We start from the raw sequence: 19040 nt of genomic DNA on the forward strand, positions 1-19040 counted from the left end.
GTAGAGATGCGTTTCAACCTCTGTTACTGCAATACGCGATGTTTAATTAACACCATTGAGCCTCCCATTTCAGAAGGCAGCAGCTGCCACTGGTTGACATAGATCTACATTTTGTATAAGATACGGTATCCTAATCTAACCTAAACCAAGTCTTCACCTCACCCCCTGTATCTCCGTTTTCCCCTTTCCTCAAAAATGTGGCATAAACACACATCCATGGCAAGCTTGCATTTCGATAGATCATAATTTTTGTATGGAAATTGGCGTACATACATTGCAGAACTTGTTGCTTGCAACAAAACTTTGATAAATCAGACCCCTGAACTTGCATACAAAAGAGACACAAATATTTCTTTTCACCAAAACTTTGATGAGGTTTTTGTATAAAGAAATGTCAGCAAACATTAACTAATCAAAAAAATGTAAAGACAAATGGACCCAAATGTCTTAAAAAATCATACAACACCCCAAAAAAAAACATTTAGCTTAAGCTGTTATTTAAAAACATCAACAAGCAATACATTCATGGAGGGTAACAAACACAATCCAAAGATCTGTGTTTCCAAGTATTGACTTCAACGTACAAGCCAAAAAAAAAAATGAAAAAAGGTTTATAAACAAAAACATATAGAATTGTTCCAGCTTTTGCACAAACCTTTATCTGCAAGTATCTGCAACTTTTCCACAAACAAAACATCTTTTGGCGATCCTCAATCACCTCATATTATCAGTTATTCATATTTTTGTAAATGTTGTTTACAAGATGTTACATCAGTTGCTGTGTGAGGGGAAGAAAGAAAGCACAAGTTCTCTATTAAAACATCAGCAGCTTCATTTGGATCCAATCAGACTTTCGCTTCTTCCTGAGAGTCCTCCGTTTCCGCCGCAGCCTCCGCCAGCTTGGCCTGAGCTCTTCGACGCTCTGCCTCTGTTACTGTCATGGGGTGGAGGGGAAAGAACCCAGCCAATCCTGTAGAGATGAGAAAGGATGATTTTTTTTCAGACTTCAGCGGTAGATATATTTTCGCTTAGCCAAAGTGCATGGCAAACATATACCTGCTCATTGAATTTCTTTGTATTTAAAAAATGTTAAATGTATGCTAAATATGCAGCCGACCACCAAATTGGGAGTGAGAGAAAAAGTACTATTGCAGAACTTCTGGATTAATTATAGGAGCTCAAAGATAAATTTAAGAAGTAGATTGCATCTCAAAATTCCACTACTGCTGTTAGTTTTGTTGCAAGCATTGAAACCTGTTCACACCAAGGAACGCTGGTGACAGAGGGTGTGAGTTTCAGGGTTAGAGAGCACTGCTCTCATGGATGTCAGTTCCTGCTTGGTTTCTCAAGACTCAATCAACTCCTCCCAACAAAAACTTGTGCGCCATCGAAAGATTCCTTTATAGTGTTTCTACAATTTCATCAATGCAACAAAACCTAAACCGCGCAATGAACACCATGTGGTTAAAGCTTTCACTGCTCCTCTCTCACCTGATGCTACTATATGACATTTGCTCCAGGATAAACATTTAATCATGAAAGCTTATTATATATATACGCCCATGTAGTCCTTTTCTATATATGGATAATACACTTAGAGCCCATGTTGCTATACAAGGCTTATATAGGACTTTTACATTTTTGCAGCTACAGACAGATGTATTTTTTGGTCCACTATGGGTCTTTGAGCAGTTTGGGTTGCCGACCCCTGACATAAATGTTTGGATGAGAGGCAAATATGAAAATAAATTCATAGAACCAAGGCCAATAAAATACAGAAGTTCATTGTGTAGTAGGAGTGGATGCTTATAGGAAGTTATTGAAAGACCTCCTTGTTTAAATATTTCCTTGCGAACAAATTGAACCACTGGCTGATGATAAAACTGTGCATTTTTGTTATACACTGGAACCTGCGCCAGAGGAAGTGATCACACACCTAGAAGTTTGGCCACCGGTTTGGTTGGATGCGCACCGCAGCCGATCCAGTACTTGATCCTGTCAAAGTTGAAACTGACAAGCTTCTCGTTGTAGATGTTAGGAAGGGGGTCAAAGGTACCCAGCTGCTCGATGTACTTGCCATCCCTTGCTCTCTTGTTGTAAGCTGCAACAATCCGATAAAAGGGTCGGTTGGCTTGCTGGTGCCCAGCGAGAGCGAGTCGGATGACAACATAGCCGCTGTGGTATTTTTTCAGGAGGAGGGATGCTGCAGGACATCAGGAAAAAATAGAACTAATTATTAGAGTTTTTGCTTGCATTAATAAAATAAATTAATAAAAATCACCTATTACACAAAAACAAAATTACTTTATGGTTTTTTGCAGAAAATGTATTTGGTTCAGTGTAACTCAAAAGCTATACACAGTCCTTTTTTGCCAATATGTGCAACTTATGGTGCTGCTTTCTATGCATCATTGTAATATTAATTTTCATAGGCTTTATGCCAAATGTTTTAATAAATATATTCAGTTTAAGAGGACATGCTGTAACAGGTATGTAATGTTTTAACATTTACTTCAAATTATTTTTCTAATATCTGAAGGCACAATCAGTCAAATAATAAGATGTTGGTCAATAAACATGTTTGACAATAAGAAACTGTAAATTTAACCAAAGATAGAGCAAAATTAAACTCAAAGGCGTTTGTAATTTTGTCTATTAATTAAGCTGTCTGCTTCAGGACATTTTCTACTGATCTTGCTTCGACTTGTTCACTCTTGTATTGTTTTTGATTTGTTTTATTGTTTGGTATTGTTTTGAAATTATTTATATTGCTGATATATTATTTGATATATATTTATGATATTGTGGTTTTGATTGTGAGGATTTCTTTAAGAATAGTCTGCACTACGATACTCACATAAATGAACCATGATGTCCGGTGATTCACCCTGCAGTAAAAATAAAAGTAAAAAAGAAAAATAAGACAGACTCAAAATAAAGGTACGTCAATATCAATATAAACGTAAACTGTTTGTTTGTGCAAAGTCAAAGACCATACATAGCAAACGGCAGTCCAGCTGATGCCAAAAACTTCTGACCTTCGCTTCTGAGGAGAAAATAAATGTAATACCTCTTAAGACGTGGTATGAAGCAAATGTAACGGTCTCAATTCCTCCCTTTCGTTGTTTCGCTTAATAGTCGATAGAACAATGAAATTCAGTTAATGTTTTCTAGCCAAACACACGGTGTGACATTTGTCAGGGCGCAGCCATGTCTAAACCGGAAGCTACGTAACAGCGTCTCGGTTACATGTTCTTGACGCCAGATGGCGCCGTAGAGCCGCTGAGCTCTGAAGGTTTCCTCTTTCCAGAGTGCTGAAGAAAGTTTGGAACGCCGCTGCCTTTTTATCCTAAAGGCGCAAAGTTACGTTTCTCTGTGAATGTGAGGGTTTAGCATTTTGCTTGTAAAAACTGCGAACAAATAAGTAAATTTAAGCTTTTAAAGGTGAAAATATTATTCAAAGGCCATATTTCTGATGTATTTTTAATATGAAATTTAAACAGACACAGAAGATCTATAACAAGTTATTTGAAGAAAAAAAAAAAAACACAGGAAAAATATTCTGTAGACGATCTATTCTTGTTAATTTAAATTAGATAGAAATATTTCAGTTTAGAATCACAATTAAAATATGTTTGGTTTCTTTAACTGTCCTATTTGCAAGTAAAATATGCCTGATTTAAGATTATACTGATGGTTTAATACATTGCTCTAGTTTAAAACTACTTACGGCATGCATAATCCTCTCATAATCCTTATCTTTTTATGATACAAAGCAATATTTACTCGATGTGTCACTACTTTATTTTTAATTTCAGACAAAAAAAAACATTATGAAAAACTGGACACCAATAAAACAATTACTTAAAGGAATTTAGGGCTTTTATAAAAGATCTAATCTATTTATATTTCAGCCCTATTTATCCAATCAAAACTAATATGATCCACCCGTCATAAGATTAAATACATATTTATGTGTTTTTCTTGTGAGTTTGACCAATATTGTTGATATCATTATTGCTGTTGTTGCTGTTTGAATAAACTAGTCACTAATTTCAGTCCAAATAATTATGCTTATTTTGGATTATTACTAAATTAAGATAAAAAGTGGCTAAAAAAATTAGATTACCCACATTTTTGTTTCAATTCTAAAGAACAAAAGCATGTGTTTTTATATATTTAGAAAAATGAACATACAACTACATGTCTGCATTTAGTTGAGGCTATGTGTTTAGTTGAAGTTATATATTATATCCTCACACACATATCATTAACCCTTACCATCAACCTTATATAAAAAATATATATATATATATATATATATATTATAATTGTATATTGGTAGTGTATAAAGCACTTCAATATAGGAACCTGATTATGTTAATCCTGTTGTTTTACAACACCTCATTATGTCGTTAAGTACGTAAGCAGCACATTGAGTTTCAAATCAGATCACTTTGTTGAATCCTGCAGAGATGAAAACAATGTTACCTTAGTCTGCTGATTAACTCGGGAGTCTTTGTGCCTCATGTTGTCCGAGCTTTAGCTTTTTTTTTGTTTTTTTTCCTTTTAGCCCACTGAGAGCCCAACCACCCCACCACCACTCCCAGTCTTGGAACATGGTGATTTCACACTCCTGTTGTGTAAAGCTTGTTTTCCACTGTGTGTGACAAACACATGGTTTTCTGTGAGGAGAGGTCACACAAAAGAGATGGGCCCTTGTTTGTAATTCTGAAAATACACTTATGTCCCAGAGTGACTCTCTGTACACAAGACCAGAAATTAGTTCAGACTCGTTTCAAACAGACAAAAGAAACAATACAGCTTCGTAATTTGAATTTACTTTTTTTCGGTAAAACCAAACATGAAAGTGCATTTTATTTTCAATCCAGAATTGTGTTACAGTTACATTAGAATATCATGAATTGATAATACATTTTTTTTTAAATAAAAATGAAGAAGAAATGAACGAATTACCTTTTATTTTCTTTAGGCTTCTACTAGAGGTCTAAATGATCAGTGATTCCTCACCATTGTCCTTATTAAACATCATTACTTGTAAATCATCTTCAGTCTGTTAAAACCTTCTTCTCATCTCTTTTAAACAATAGTTTGTTGTGAGATTAATATTTCTATTTTACTCTACTTTTACCTCAGGTGTCAAGATTTGTTTGTAAATGAAAGTCATACCCAATCCCCATGTGTAAGCCAAGTCTTCACTATTCTTCTCTTGTTTTTACTTTTAAAATCCTTAAAAAAAACATATATATATATATATATATATATATATATATATATATATATATATATATATATATATATATATATATATATATATATATATATATATATATATATATATACTGAAAAAAATAATGCAACCGTTTTTGGCATTTACCTATTCATATTTATTAACTTTAACACAATTGTTTTATGTTAGCAGGGTAGGACAAAACAATTGTGGTAAAATAACTAAATATGATTAAGTAAATGGCAAAAGCGGTTGCATTATTTTTTTCAGTTATATATATATATTTAATGGCCTTGAATGTTTTTACATGTTGCCTCAATGAAACTGTGAAATTTTGCAATATTTGTGGAGATTTTATGTGGTGAATGAACAAGAAGTGGAGCATAATTTCATTTGAATCCACTTTTGCTGCTATTTGAGCTGAACATCTCTCAGTGTAAATCTAGAGACTGACTTTTTTTAAAAGTTTTTCTAACCATTCAAGCTGACTTTTTCTAAAGTCAGCTTGGATGAGTAAAAATATTTACGTCTTGCCATTGATTCCTGCTCTCTGTGTCTCTGACTGTATGTTTAGGATTAATTTTCTACCAGATGGTCAACCTCCACCCTAGTCTCTGATAATCTGCAACTTCTAGCAGGTTTACAGTACCCTGTAACTAACTATACCTTCACTGAGCTCTGATCAGTTATTGCTGGTCTTCTTCAGCTCAACATTATATGCCATGTTCATCATGGTATGGATTATTAGGGGGTTTGGCATGTTGTTCTTCACCGTGTTTGCTATTTCCGCTATGTTGGTTGGAAGTGGAACTCAAATTATTGCCTTGTGTGTTTAAAGTGTATCTTTGCAGACTAAACCTGACCACAATAAATGGGTGATTGGCAGATTTGTGCAACACTTAAAGACAAAGTGAGACGTAATGAAGTCATTTGAATCAGAGACACAGCTATGCAGGATAGCGTTTTCTTGAGGACCACAGCACAGCTTATTTTTCCACACAGCTTTTCACTCTTCGATAAGGATTGGTTTTGTTGGGAGCAAAGCTAAAATATGTCCATAGTTTGGATCTCTGCAGCTTCTTTGGAGTCACCTTGCTGCTCTTGTCTACTTCTGTTACTGATGACAGGGATTTCGGGTTAGATGTCTTCATAGGTTTGCAGTTGAGCAATAAGGTTTTAATTTTCAGACGATGGAAGGAATATGTAACGTTCTCTGTCTAATGTTTAAAACTTCGATACTGCACTAGAGCCTAACCTCTTCAAATATCTTCATAGATTTACCCCTGAACTGCCAGCTGTGGTCCCATCATGTTTCTATTTCTTCTCTAATGTAATCCAAGGCACTAAACGATTTATGCTGATCTTAAATTACACATCACTCACACCGTACATGTCAGCAATTATCAACAGAAGTAAATCTCAAAACACTTTACAATATAAACCAGATACAATTTAAATCAGTACCTCTAATCCAGCTAAATGTTAAACAAATGGTAAATGGACTGTACTCATATAGTGCTTTTTCAAGTCAAGGATTTGATCATAGCTTAACTATTGAATTCCATCAATAAATAGCTATACATAGCAGAGACATTTAAAAGAAAGTACAAAAGCACTTAAAACAGGTTATCAGTCAAAGCAATTCAACCGACTCCTATTTCTTTTACTGCAATCACAAATGTGGTGGAAACAACCATTTGTGTTATCGTGTTTACATTCTGCTCTGCTCTTCACTGACAAGCTCATTCTTTTCACCTGTGCCAACTGACTACCAATCAGCTCAACTCGGCTCACCTTGTTTCCTAGCTTTATAGGCCTCCACTGTTGATCTAGCCAGCACAAGTTTTATATATATGTATATATATAGTTTGTGCTAGTTGTCTGATAGCTTTCTGATGTTCTGGGCCACTGCCCTTTTTCTGATCAATGATTACCCGCCTCAAGTTTCAGTCTGTCTGGGCATTACAGGGTGAGAGTGAAGGGAATAGATTCTCTTGTAAAAGTATAAGACATTTCCAACAAAAGCCGGGCTAGCCTTGGCCTCATGCAGTTGTTTCAAGGAATAGGAAAATATAGAAATACCCAAAAGACTGGGCTATGAACATATACATGGAAATTTCAAATAAAAAAATTATCTGCTGTGCAAAAATACAAAGAGCAAGAAGAGTAAAGATGAGGGCGAAGAAATGTAGTCATGGTGCCCTCTAAAATATTGAGGTTTTTACATCAAATTTAGGGTGTTCTATGCAAGGAAAAATTCATGGCGTTCCTCAAGGTTCTGGATTTAAACAGATTCTCTTTTGTTATTTAAAGTGCCCGACTACGAAAAGTTTCTTGTATTGTCATCAAAGCAAGACTTGTTAATTATATTGAAGATTTTTTATTCTAAGAAGCTCTTAGTCAGACCAGAGCTTTGTATATGTATTTTTAATTGTGCCTTTTCTGTTCTGTGTTGTATTCCATTGTTCATTCTATTGTGTTACCCTGTTGTGAAATACTGTCCATGGAAAAACATCTAATGCAAATAAATGTTATTTGCTCATAAAGCTGCGTAAATTGAGAAACCACAAATATAATTACCTTTGTATGAAAGTTACAAAGTTCCTTTGTCAGGCCCCTTAAGCAGCAACACCATCACAAAGTGTTGCATAGAAAACTAATGAAATAACTATTAAAAATTAGGTGTCAACGGCAAGATAAAATAACACATAATAAAACACACAAAACAGACAATACTGTTAAAACAGGAAGGTTTTAACAGTGTTTTAGGAAGCTGTAGAAAAGTGCTGTCCCAAAGCCTTGGTGCCATTGACTGAAAGACTTGGTCCCCTTAGTCTTAAGTCTCGTTTGACAACTAGAAAACTTTTAGTCTCTCAGAACAAAGACAGTACTACAATTTGTAGAAATATCATATCAGTATGTCATATGGTTCTCCCCTTGTGGACTACTGTTTGTTGTTTTCAGTTCAACTTTGATTTGTGTTATTCTGTTTTCTTGTCCTTTGGTTTCTTTTCCATTTTGTGTTATGTTTATGTTATTTTGTTCTGTTCCCCATATATATACCACCTCTGCAGTTCCTCGTTTCTTGTTGATTTGTTGCTTCATCGTCTCTTTGCTTCGCATGTGTGTTTTCCCTGATGTTTTCTGGATTTTTTGGGTGTTATTAGACTTTATTTCAGTTGCCTGTGGGATTTTCAAATCAGCAAAACTCATTTCTGCCTCCTCGTCTCCGTATTTAGGTCCTTAAAAACCTCCACCGAACCTTGTTGAGAATAAGAATAAAATATATATAATATAATATAATAAAAAATATATTGGAAAAAATTGATTAACCTTTCCTAGTATAGTGTTGTGTGAATGTCACAAAGCTTTACAGAAGACGATGTGGGTTCATGTTTTCATTTTCTTCAAAGTAATTTGATATTTAATCATTTGATGCTGCTATAGCAATGTATCAATGCCGACCAGTGTATTGTTACACCCTACTTGTACCACCTAAATATAATTTAAGTTTCCTGTCCAATTTTTGTTCCATTCTTTAAATCTCTTTATCATTTATTTTTGTTTTTCTAATCATTAATTTTATAATTCTTTTATATAATCATCTTATTCCAATGTTTCATTTTTATTATATGTGCCACGTTGTACTTTTCTATTTCTTATTTCCTAAAGTACAGCCCTTTGAATTGTCTTGCCACTGAAATGTGCTACTTAAATAAACTTGCCTTCCCTGTTTTAAGAAGCATGTAAAAAGCTGATATTTCCAACAACAAAACGTGCCCTATTTTGGAAGCCTTAAAGTAATTTTAACTTATTTATGTAAAACATGTTTTGCAATTTAATCTCTACTGTTTTGTATATCGCTGTTATTTCACTGTACATAAAATACTGTAAAGTAAACATTAATATGCCGGATAATTTTTGTTATGAGACAGGAGATATGAGGGTGGACAAAGTAGTGAAAGTGACAGTAGAGAAGGATCCTGTGAGAAGGATCTTCGAAGGACAAATATAAGGGTTGCATTGCAAAAAATTATTCAAAAACAATAAACTTGCTTATTTACCTTCTTGTGAGGCAGAAAGCGTATCCTTGACTATAAGCAAGTTTTACGAAGGAGAATTAAGCACATGCTAGAAACAAGTCTACTTTTCCACTGTGCAACTTTTGGGGGTATTTTCCAGTGGTGCGAGAATTTTTCTATCGGGCCGACTTTCAGCCTAATCATGCGTCGTGAGTCGTGTAGCGTACAGTGGGTTACGGGGGGCGATCAGCCTCTCATGACCCCCTCCCGATCAGGAATCGTGAGGGCAAATCGCTCAGTGCGCAAAGAAGGATTCTTCTTTTTCTTCTTCCTCTCAGATGTAAACAGAAAAGCATGGCGGGGATGCAATGAGTGAAATGGAATTCGTTCTGTAAAATTGACAGACCGTATTAGCGACGTTTGCTCAGCCATGTCTTCGTCCAAATATGTTGTCGCATTTTCTCTTTACGGCTTTCAGCACAAATTTGTACAAATTGCCAAGGCAGCGCGTTTCACTCTAGTGAGCTTAATACTCCTCTTCTATTTGTTTGGCTTCCGGATAGATGAGTCAGAGCAGCAACATCTCACTGCAAAGCTGAGTCCAACGTGGTTTTTAGTCGTACAGTGTGAGCAGGTAGATCGCATGAGAACATTGTGCTGCACTTACATCATGAGCTGTAAACTCACACTGTACGACGAAACCGCAGGGTTTCGTCGTACAGTGTGAGCAGTAGCTTTGTGCAACGATTGAAAAAAATCGCACAGTGTACGCCCGGCTTTAATAAGATTTTCAAGCTCATCTTGAGCTTTATCACCACTTACAGGGTTTGACAATATCTACGTTCACATACGCAACATTTCCCCGATCCGATCTAAACCTTGGTTGTTCGGCAGTTTAAAATCTCTGTTTACATGGACATTAAATAAAATGATCTCATCATGGCGTGTGAATACATGAGCATCTGCAGAACAGTCTAATTCTCCAGAAACGCTTTTAGATAAAAACGGCCTGTTTTTTTAAACAAACCTGTACTTGTCTGCTTATCCTCAACTTTAGCTACTCTTTCTTGGTAACCCTTCACATTTCTTTTTCTTCAGTTCCTCAGTCATGTCTGTTGAGGTAGTTTTTATCATTATGCATCATCGTTGTATCTTTGTATTCATACTGTTGTTTTGATGGTCATGTTAGTTAAGGACTTAGCACCATCTTGTGCAAACGCTCCTTTACTATTGGGGTGGAGGGCCAGATGGCATGTTCATCTGCACATTACATTTAGAGTCACTCCTCCACCAAGGACCAGGAATCAGTGTATGAAGGTTAAGACTAAAGAGAAAAAGCTCACTGTGACGTTGCACACTTGTAGTGGTTATTATTACAACAGTTGGAATGGCGATCAGAAAGAAACTGTCTCTTTAGCAATAAAATGTTTTTCCTATCGGAAAGAAGGGGATCAGACTCTTCAGTCTTCAGCATTACACTTTTTTGATATGATCAGGCCTTCAAGCCGATTATTTATTTTTATTTTTATTTTTTTACCCTTCTTAAAACAAGTTTATGAATAATTTTATATGTGTAGGGCGCAAAAAACAAGAAAGTTGTTTAAATACTTTGCAAGCTTGTAAATACGATACAGGCATTACCTTTCCACCAGTGTTTACATTCAAACATAGTCACAAAGAGAACTTATATCTGACAATGATATGAATTATTCAAAATAAAAAATAAAGGTCAGTAATTGTTTTTCAACCATGCTTCAACGTAATGATTGAAAAAAATAAACTCTTGAAACAGGCTTGTACAAAAATTATATCTTCTGACCCTTCTGAGATTACTGCAATCAAACGATTCCTGTAACTGTCAAGATGTCTGTACCTCTTAGTGGGTATTTTGGTCCACTCCTCATGAGTAAACTGCTCCATTTGTCTTAGGTTTGAAAAGTGCTTTTTTCCGGTCTTTTTCAGCTTCTTCCAAAAATGCTCAATAGGATTTAGGTCAGGGCTCATAGAATGCCACTTCAGAATAATCTAATGTTTCCTCTTAGCCATTCTTGTGATTTTTTACTTGTGTGTTTTGGGTAATTATCCTATTGAAGACCCATGACCTGTGACTGAGACCAAACAACACTGGGCTGCACATTTCTCTCTTGAATCCTTTAATAAACTTAATAGTTTGTTGTACCCTGTGGAGATTCAAGGTAGATGAATCAAAGTGGCCCCAAATACCACAGCCTCCTCCATGTTTCACAGTAGGGACAGTGTACTTTTCTTGATATGCTTCATTTTTCTATCTGTGAACGTAGAACTTATGTGCCTTAGGAAAAGCTTTTTTTTTTGTTTCCCCTGAGATATTCTCCCAGAAGCTTTGTGACTTGTCAGAATGTAATTTGATCAATTCCAGTCTGATGCTGTTATGATGTGTTTTTTCAACATTAGTGTCATCCTTCAGTCCACTTTTGCTCAAACAAAGATGAATGGTATGATCTGACACTGATGTTTCTTGATCTTGAAGTTTACCTGTAATCTTTTTAGAAGTTTTTCTGGGCTCTTTTGTTACCATTTGTATTATGTACAGGGAGATTGGTTATAGTCCCAAGGTTCTTATATTTGCAAATACTCTGAGCAACTGTAGTTACAGGAAAGCCAAGTTGCTTGGAGATGGTCTTAAAGCATTTACTATAAAGGTGCTTGTCTATAATTTTCTTTCTTATCTCCTGAGACAATTCTTTCCTTCACTTCCTCTGCTTCATGTTGAGTGTGGTACGAACCATGTCACCAAAATCAGTTGGTCCAGGCGAATGCACAGGGTCAGATCCGTGTGAGCAGAGACAGACAGAATGATCAAAGGGGCAAACCAGAGTACAGAATTCGAGAGTCAGTCAAGAGTCAGAGCAAGGTGATCCAATAACCAGAGACAATCCAAGGGGGAACTCGGTAGCAAGGAAAGGACACATCAAACAGGTCAGGGATCCAAAAACGTCACAATGACACGTCTGATAGGGTTCAGGCCAGCTTAGAGAATCAGGAGGCAGAATCAGGTCAGAACCAGGCAGAGAGGTAACAGGAATCTTGATAAAACACACAGATGGCTCTTAAAAATCAGGCACCAGTAACTGGTCTGAGAGCTGGTTATATAGTCAGGTGAGCAGGTGAATCTGATGGAGGATGATTGGAAACAGGATGGAGCTGACAGGTGTGTTGAATCCTGGATCAGACCAGCACCTGTACCAGGAATCATGAGTTTTTATAGAATTTTTTATTTATGATTAGTTTAGTCAAATTCAAGTTTTTTTCTGTGACCTTGTAGGTTTTTCTTAATTAAATAAGCAATCCCAACAATTTTTTCCATGTGTGTAGGAGGGCAGTAGTCAAGCACAATCAATAAATAAAAATGTACCACTGTCTCAGCCTTTTGGTGTACAAAGTAGACCATCCCACACAGTAGCGCAGAATACAGCTCACAGTGATGGGTTAAGGCTCTACAGTGATTACTAAACATCAGAAAAGCACAATAAACATGTCAGTCTTTTGAAGACTTTGAGCTGAGGCTTTCAGTACAACAGGTCTTCATATTCTAAAATACATAGAAACTCTTTTTGACCTAAAGATAGAAACAACATTTTTATTTAAAAAAGCCTAGTTTGGGTTTTGAGGTTCTTAACAACAATCTATATGAAGTTAGAAAGTGAGGGGGTCATCAAGTAAAACACAGGGGTCATCAGTAATCAATCATTCCAGGTTTGATCTGTTCTTACTAAAAGTAAAGATATAATAAAAGATTAACTACCATTTATTACTCCCTAAATTCCTTGCTTAGCCCCTGCTTTAACTTTTTCTTCACCACATACTTTCGTTGTATAATAGGCAAGACTGCAACTTATGCAGAACAATTTTTTCCCTGATAGCCTAACCAACTTCACACATCTATGAATCAATAATGCAGCATTGCAGATGTGTGTTTTGGAAATTATTTGAACAATTTACGCGCAGCATGCCATGCAAAATTTTAAGGACTAAGTGTTTAATTTCAAGTATGAGAAGTGGTTAATGGTATTTCAAACAAATCAAATTGGCTCTCACACGTCTTTAATTGGAAAGAATAACAAGATTACAGGCATATTACTTTAAAAAAGATTTGAAGATGTTGTCCGTCTGGTTTTGTCACAAGAATAATTTGAACAACCAGACTTAAACCCCTACAATTTCTCAACAAGCAGGCTGCGATTTCAAGAGAGAAGCATCATTACAGAGCGGACCACGTTTTTGTTTTTTCTTTCACTCTGTCTGTGGAAAATTCACAAAATGAATAGAGGCTTTACACAGTTAGGCAGCAAACAAAATGCATCTTACATGGTGAATCGGCAATGCATGATTATCTGAACGGTGACATTGATTCTGGTTGTGGCTCACCCTCTCTCGTGAGGACCTCATGCTCTTTGGGATACCAGGATGGGTTGTTCCTCCTCTAATCATCTGTGACAGTTTAGTTAGTGATGCTCAGATGACCAGATATTTTACTTGGAAAAAAAAAGAGTCTGGTCTAAATGACGAAGGCTGCTACAGACGAATCAGACAAATATGTTTAAATATAATGTGATTAAGTGGAACATGCTTCTGCAACCTTCTAAACACTGAACTTCCGCAGACATTGAGGACATTTGAATGCTGAATTAAGCAACCCTTTAAATAATCGTATATCTTTATAAGTGTTCTTGAATGGGCTCTCTTGGTTTTGAGGTAAATAATTTGTTTACACACCTTGTGTAAGAAGAGCTGTTTTAAATCAGTGTGGTTTAGTTGATTAAAAGGAAGACAGAAATATAATTTGTGCAATTGCGACAATGTCAAGAAATGATGAATCACCAGAATTAGAACGAGTCAATTAGGAGCTAGGATGCATTTAAATGTCTGCCTGGATTATTTTGGGATTATGCTTTTGGTACTTCTAGTGTGAATCTTTCTAAGACAAATCTATCTGCTGAAGTCCAATTTTTATCTCAGCCTCAATGCTGGAATCTTTATTTGAAATTTCCCCGACAGGCACTTTAATGAACACTTTGACAAGTGTATATAAATACATCCATCTGGGTAGAGGCTGGGTCCACTCGGGACAGGTTGTTTTGCAACCTTTGGGAGTAGGGCTCGGACTCAGAACCTCAGGATTCCAAGCTCTATGTCCTAACCACTAGGGCGCCCCTTGATCTCAGTTTTGTTTTTTACATTGAAAAAAAAAAAGCTAAATAAAGCTCAATAAAGTGTGAAAATCACAGTAGCTGTCCAAAGAGAAGTATCTTAGACAGACAGTTTTAGAAATTTTTTATTGTCAGGTGGATTCGGCATATGGTTGTAGGTTAAAATCCTGAGCTTGTGTTTCTCTTTATAAATGTGAGAAAATCAGCACTTCAATTCCTCTTATATAGTCACCTCAGTGAGGTAATAAGATGTTGAGTGCGGTTACAATGTAAAAAAACAAAAACAAAAAATTCTAAAAAGTTTTTAAAAAACCACTTGGTTATGTTTTTATTTATTTGTCTAAATAAAAAGCTAAATCTATCTACTAGGTAGACCAAACCATAGATTACAGGTCTGCCCCGAAGACATAAAAACGTGAATGACATTGAATTTTTCTCTTTTATTTCTGACAGAAGTTAATGACTTTGGACTACAATCTAAAAGGAAGCTTTCCATTCAGTCACTACATCTGGGTGGTTTAAATGGGCCTACTATAGTAACAATAATAAAACACCTTCTGTTTAGATCATGACTTGACATTTAACTACCATCCTGCTGGTGTATTATTTGTTATACTTGTGCTTTGCATTTTGTTTTTGTTAATTAGTTAGTAAATAAAACACTTCATATATAATCACAATCAAAATACAGATTCACCGAAGGTAGGATGTTGCACAAATGCACAGGGGTGAACTAGAAAATAATGGGGCTAAGCAATCTAGCACCTCCCAGTAAAGTTATCAAATCTATGACGAAAAGTCCAAGATCCAGTGCAAAAAAAAAAAAAAAAAAAAATGACTTTACAAAGTATTCTAAGAGTCATAGGACTTGAATACTGCTTGGAATACATTATCACCAGTTGCCTTCTAGCTTTCTGGTAGTTTGGTAGTACTGCTGGAAGATGGTACATATGTCTGTTGATGTCTGCTTAGGCACCCAGAGCTAGAATTCTATTTAGGCTCAAAAAGGACACAAAAAAAGAACTATCTGGACTGATGTTTGCTGTATAACCTTATTTTATCACGATGAAATTGTTTTAGCTCTGTTTGTATAGGAATATAACTTGAATCTTATTTGTCTTTTGGCTCTGCCCTTTCATGTGTCACGACAGAGAGTCATCTGTCTCCATCTGGCCCTATATTTGGCATCTTTTTCTGTCACGCCAACCAGCTTCATGTCCTCTTTAATTCCTTCCATAAATCTCCTACTTGGTCTTCCTCTTGGCCTCCTGCCTGGCAGTCTCAGACTCAACATCCTTCTACTGATGTACTGACAAGATGAACGGACCTTCTGATGTATCCATCCTGGATCCAATCCATCTTTGTCCCTCCTAAACATAAGCTCAACATCTTCATCTCTGCTTCCTCCAGTGTTTGGTCCTACCTCTTCCACAACGTCTTGTAGAAGTTTCCTTCCATTCTTGCTGATATTCTTATATCAAAACCCCTGTTACATTCCTTCAACCATTCCAACTTGCTTTGACAACCTTCTTTACTTCTCATATTGCCATTTGCCATCCCTGTAACTACTTGGCTCCACTTTGGTCCATTTCATTTACAAACATGTATTATGTCTTGCTACAGCTTACCATTATTCTTCTTATCTCAAGGGCAAACCCTCTCACAGTCATCTGCCAACATCATTCTCTATGGGGATTCCTGTCCACCCTCCTCTGTAAACCTGTCCATTACCAAAACAGCAGGGGTCTCATAGCCGATCCCTTATGCAGCCCCACTCTTAACTTAAATTCCTCTGTCACACCTGTAGCACACCTCACCACTGTCTTACAGCTTTAATACATGTCCTACAGCACTCTAACAAACTTCTCTGCTACTCCAGACTTTCTGATACAGTACGACAGCTCCTCTCTCGGAGCTCTGTCATATGCTTTTTCTAGGTCTACAAAACAGAATTCAGCTCCCTCTAAGCCTCTCTGTAATTCTCATCAACATCCTCACAGCCAATTTTTATTTGGTAAGTTAAAAGGGTGTTGGCATTTAATATTTTGTGCTTTTCTTCAGAAGGTGCCTTCTACGTTTAAGGGTGTCTTTAAAAAGGACGGTTTTCTTTTTTTTTTTCTAAATGTTTTAAATTATTTGTGTCTGTGCTTTATGTTTGGCCTCTGAGCCGGGTAAGTGTCTGAACAGAATTTCATTACCACAAAGACTAGAAGATTCTTGATGGTTTTATTTTTATTGTATGTTGCACACATAAAATATGGGCAAATACAGCTAAAATATCCTAAACGTATTTCACTTTTAATGCTGGAGAAAGTTTTTGTGCCAGAATTTAAATATACCATAAGCATTCACTTTGGGGAGAATTCAACAGCTTGTAAATAATGCAGCTTTACCTTTATATACTCTCACCAGTGTTGAGTCGCCAAGTTAGTTGGCTGTATTTAAAATGTGGGATCAAATCATATGAATATCCTTAAGAAACCCACATGCTTATCTGGAGAGGATTCAAATTCTGACGTGCAATACAGGAAATAATTCTTGGAAATATTTAGTCAATAACAGATGCCCTGAGAACATTTGTCGCATGAAAAAGCAAAAGTTATCTATTGCTAATATCATCAGATGATTATTCCAGAACATTTTAAATGGAAAATTAATATTGGTAGATGTATCTTCAAATTTCCTAGCATGTCCTATAGAACTTTACCTTTTTGCCTTTATGAAACAATCATGTTTTATCAGAAGGAAATATAATCATTACTACTCTAATGTTGAAAACTTTAGGTCCTCTAATGATAACCTTCAAGAAATAAAGCCCTTCATTTCAAATTAAGGATGGCATTTTAAACGCGAGAACGTCCCAAGCTTTATGTTGCTTTAAGTTTGTTTTTGAAAAGACCAACATATTTATAAGATTCTTCAGCTTGGTTAGTCTAAATAATGGACCTTTTCTATCACAGGGGCCGTGTGACTCCTACACTGTCAGTTCTTTGTGATGTCTTCTTCTTTTTTAAGCATCTGTTTCCAGCATGAGGAGAGATAGATGTCATGGTTGCAGAGAGCACCTAATGGGACGATGGGATTTGGTCACAGATGGGAGGTCAAGTGATCTGCCTTTTCTGGAAGGATCTTTCATATGGTGGTGGCAAGACTAATTGTGATAGCATGCAAAATGGGCCCATTACTTTTATCTTCATTAACAAAGAGACTTTTTCTTTTACTGTTTTTCTTCTATTTTTTTCCAAGATTTGTTAACTCTTGTAGCCACCGATTGAGCCAATGATACTCTGTGTTCTTTGTAAATCAGAGACATGTGTTTAATTGCCATGACTGAAAAAAAAGGAATGAATGATGTGGAAATAAAAAAAAACATTTTTCTTTCTATAATTTACTCCTATTTATGGTTATCCTTACAATGTCATAGAAACTCCATAAGAATATCCTCCATTATCTTTAACCCGAACAAGGTTTTCACACTGATTGCCCTAGCTATAATTATTTATTTTATTTTGGACTTAAAACCATAAACACCCGAAATTAAACTTTGTAAAAGAAACGCTTGTTGCGTAGCTGTGTATGTCTCATGGTCATGGGAAGGCTGTGAACTATGCTTTACGTCCACTTTGTCTCACTTTCTTTTAAAAAAAAAATGTTGATCTCAAGCGATACTTAAATTGGAGTTTCCGCAAAAAGACTCATAAACTGAGTCTTGTGACTTTGTAAAAAAAAGAAAAGTTTTAAAGCCACAAAAACAAGAAAAGATATGTTTTTTCTTCATAAGCTGCTTAAAGGCAACAAGTCATTAGAGTACTTTGCTCTAGAATAATCAGATAGAAAATGTTGCACATTCAGATACTATAATCTAACTTATCGTGATTTATTATAATAAAGTAATCTCCCTCTGGGATCATTAAAGTATGTCTGATTTTGATTCTGAAATATTAAATAATGAATTACCTCCAATTTAACCTAAAATATTATGATAGTATTAGCCAGCACAAAACCTTTATGCATTTTATATAGAACTCTTATATTCTTAATATCTGCTTTGCGCTTGTAAAAATAACAGTTTTGTTTCCTGTGATTAATGATTGTGTTTAAATAATAGAGCTACTTTTCAATGAAAGAAAAAACATGGGAAAATCTTCAAAAGAAGTGGCTCTCAAGTAATTGACAAAAAAATAAAATTTACAGATGCAGCATTAAATACTGCTGTTGGGATCAAACCCAAATTTGAATAAAATTGTATTAAATATATTTTAAAATCTCTTAGAAATATACATTGTACTTGTTTGATAATATAAATAAAATTCTGAGAAAAGCATTTAGATTCTGAAACTTAATTTTCAGATCTAATTCATTCTGCATTTAAATTTAGATATATTCAATTGTTATAATGTGGCAGATTCCTTCCTCCAGCCTATAGCTACAGATTTAATAGAGGCTGATTCAAAGCTGCACTATCTTTTATTTATAACACAGTTCCATGCAAAAATACCCCATTTACCTTTGTTTCATATTACAACCTAAAACTTTGAAGTGTTTTATATAAACCACATGTAACAGAACTACACAAAT

General features: G+C 35.6%; 1 protein-coding gene across 2 annotated transcripts; it reads right to left on the reverse strand.

Moving 5' to 3' along the window:
- Positions 1-225: 225 nt before the first annotated feature.
- On the reverse strand, positions 226-3234 carry mrps16 (mitochondrial ribosomal protein S16). Of its 2 annotated transcripts, none has more exons than XM_038272456.1 (4): positions 2999-3234; positions 2858-2888; positions 1937-2203; positions 226-970 (listed from the first exon to the last, which is right to left on the reverse strand). In XM_038272456.1, exons 2-4 carry the CDS (start codon positions 2868-2870, stop codon positions 846-848), a joined length of 405 nt encoding a protein of 134 aa, XP_038128384.1. In that variant the 5' UTR covers positions 2871-2888; positions 2999-3234; the 3' UTR covers positions 226-845. The 2 variants fall into 2 exon arrangements, with proteins under 2 accessions (XP_038128384.1, XP_038128383.1); XM_038272455.1 differs by having other exon boundaries at positions 3071-3232.
- Positions 3235-19040: the final 15806 nt, after the last annotated feature.

Source organism: Cyprinodon tularosa, unplaced genomic scaffold (genome assembly GCF_016077235.1).
Source record: "Cyprinodon tularosa strain WSP-4 unplaced genomic scaffold, ASM1607723v1 ctg830, whole genome shotgun sequence".
NCBI lineage: Eukaryota > Metazoa > Chordata > Actinopteri > Cyprinodontiformes > Cyprinodontidae > Cyprinodon > Cyprinodon tularosa.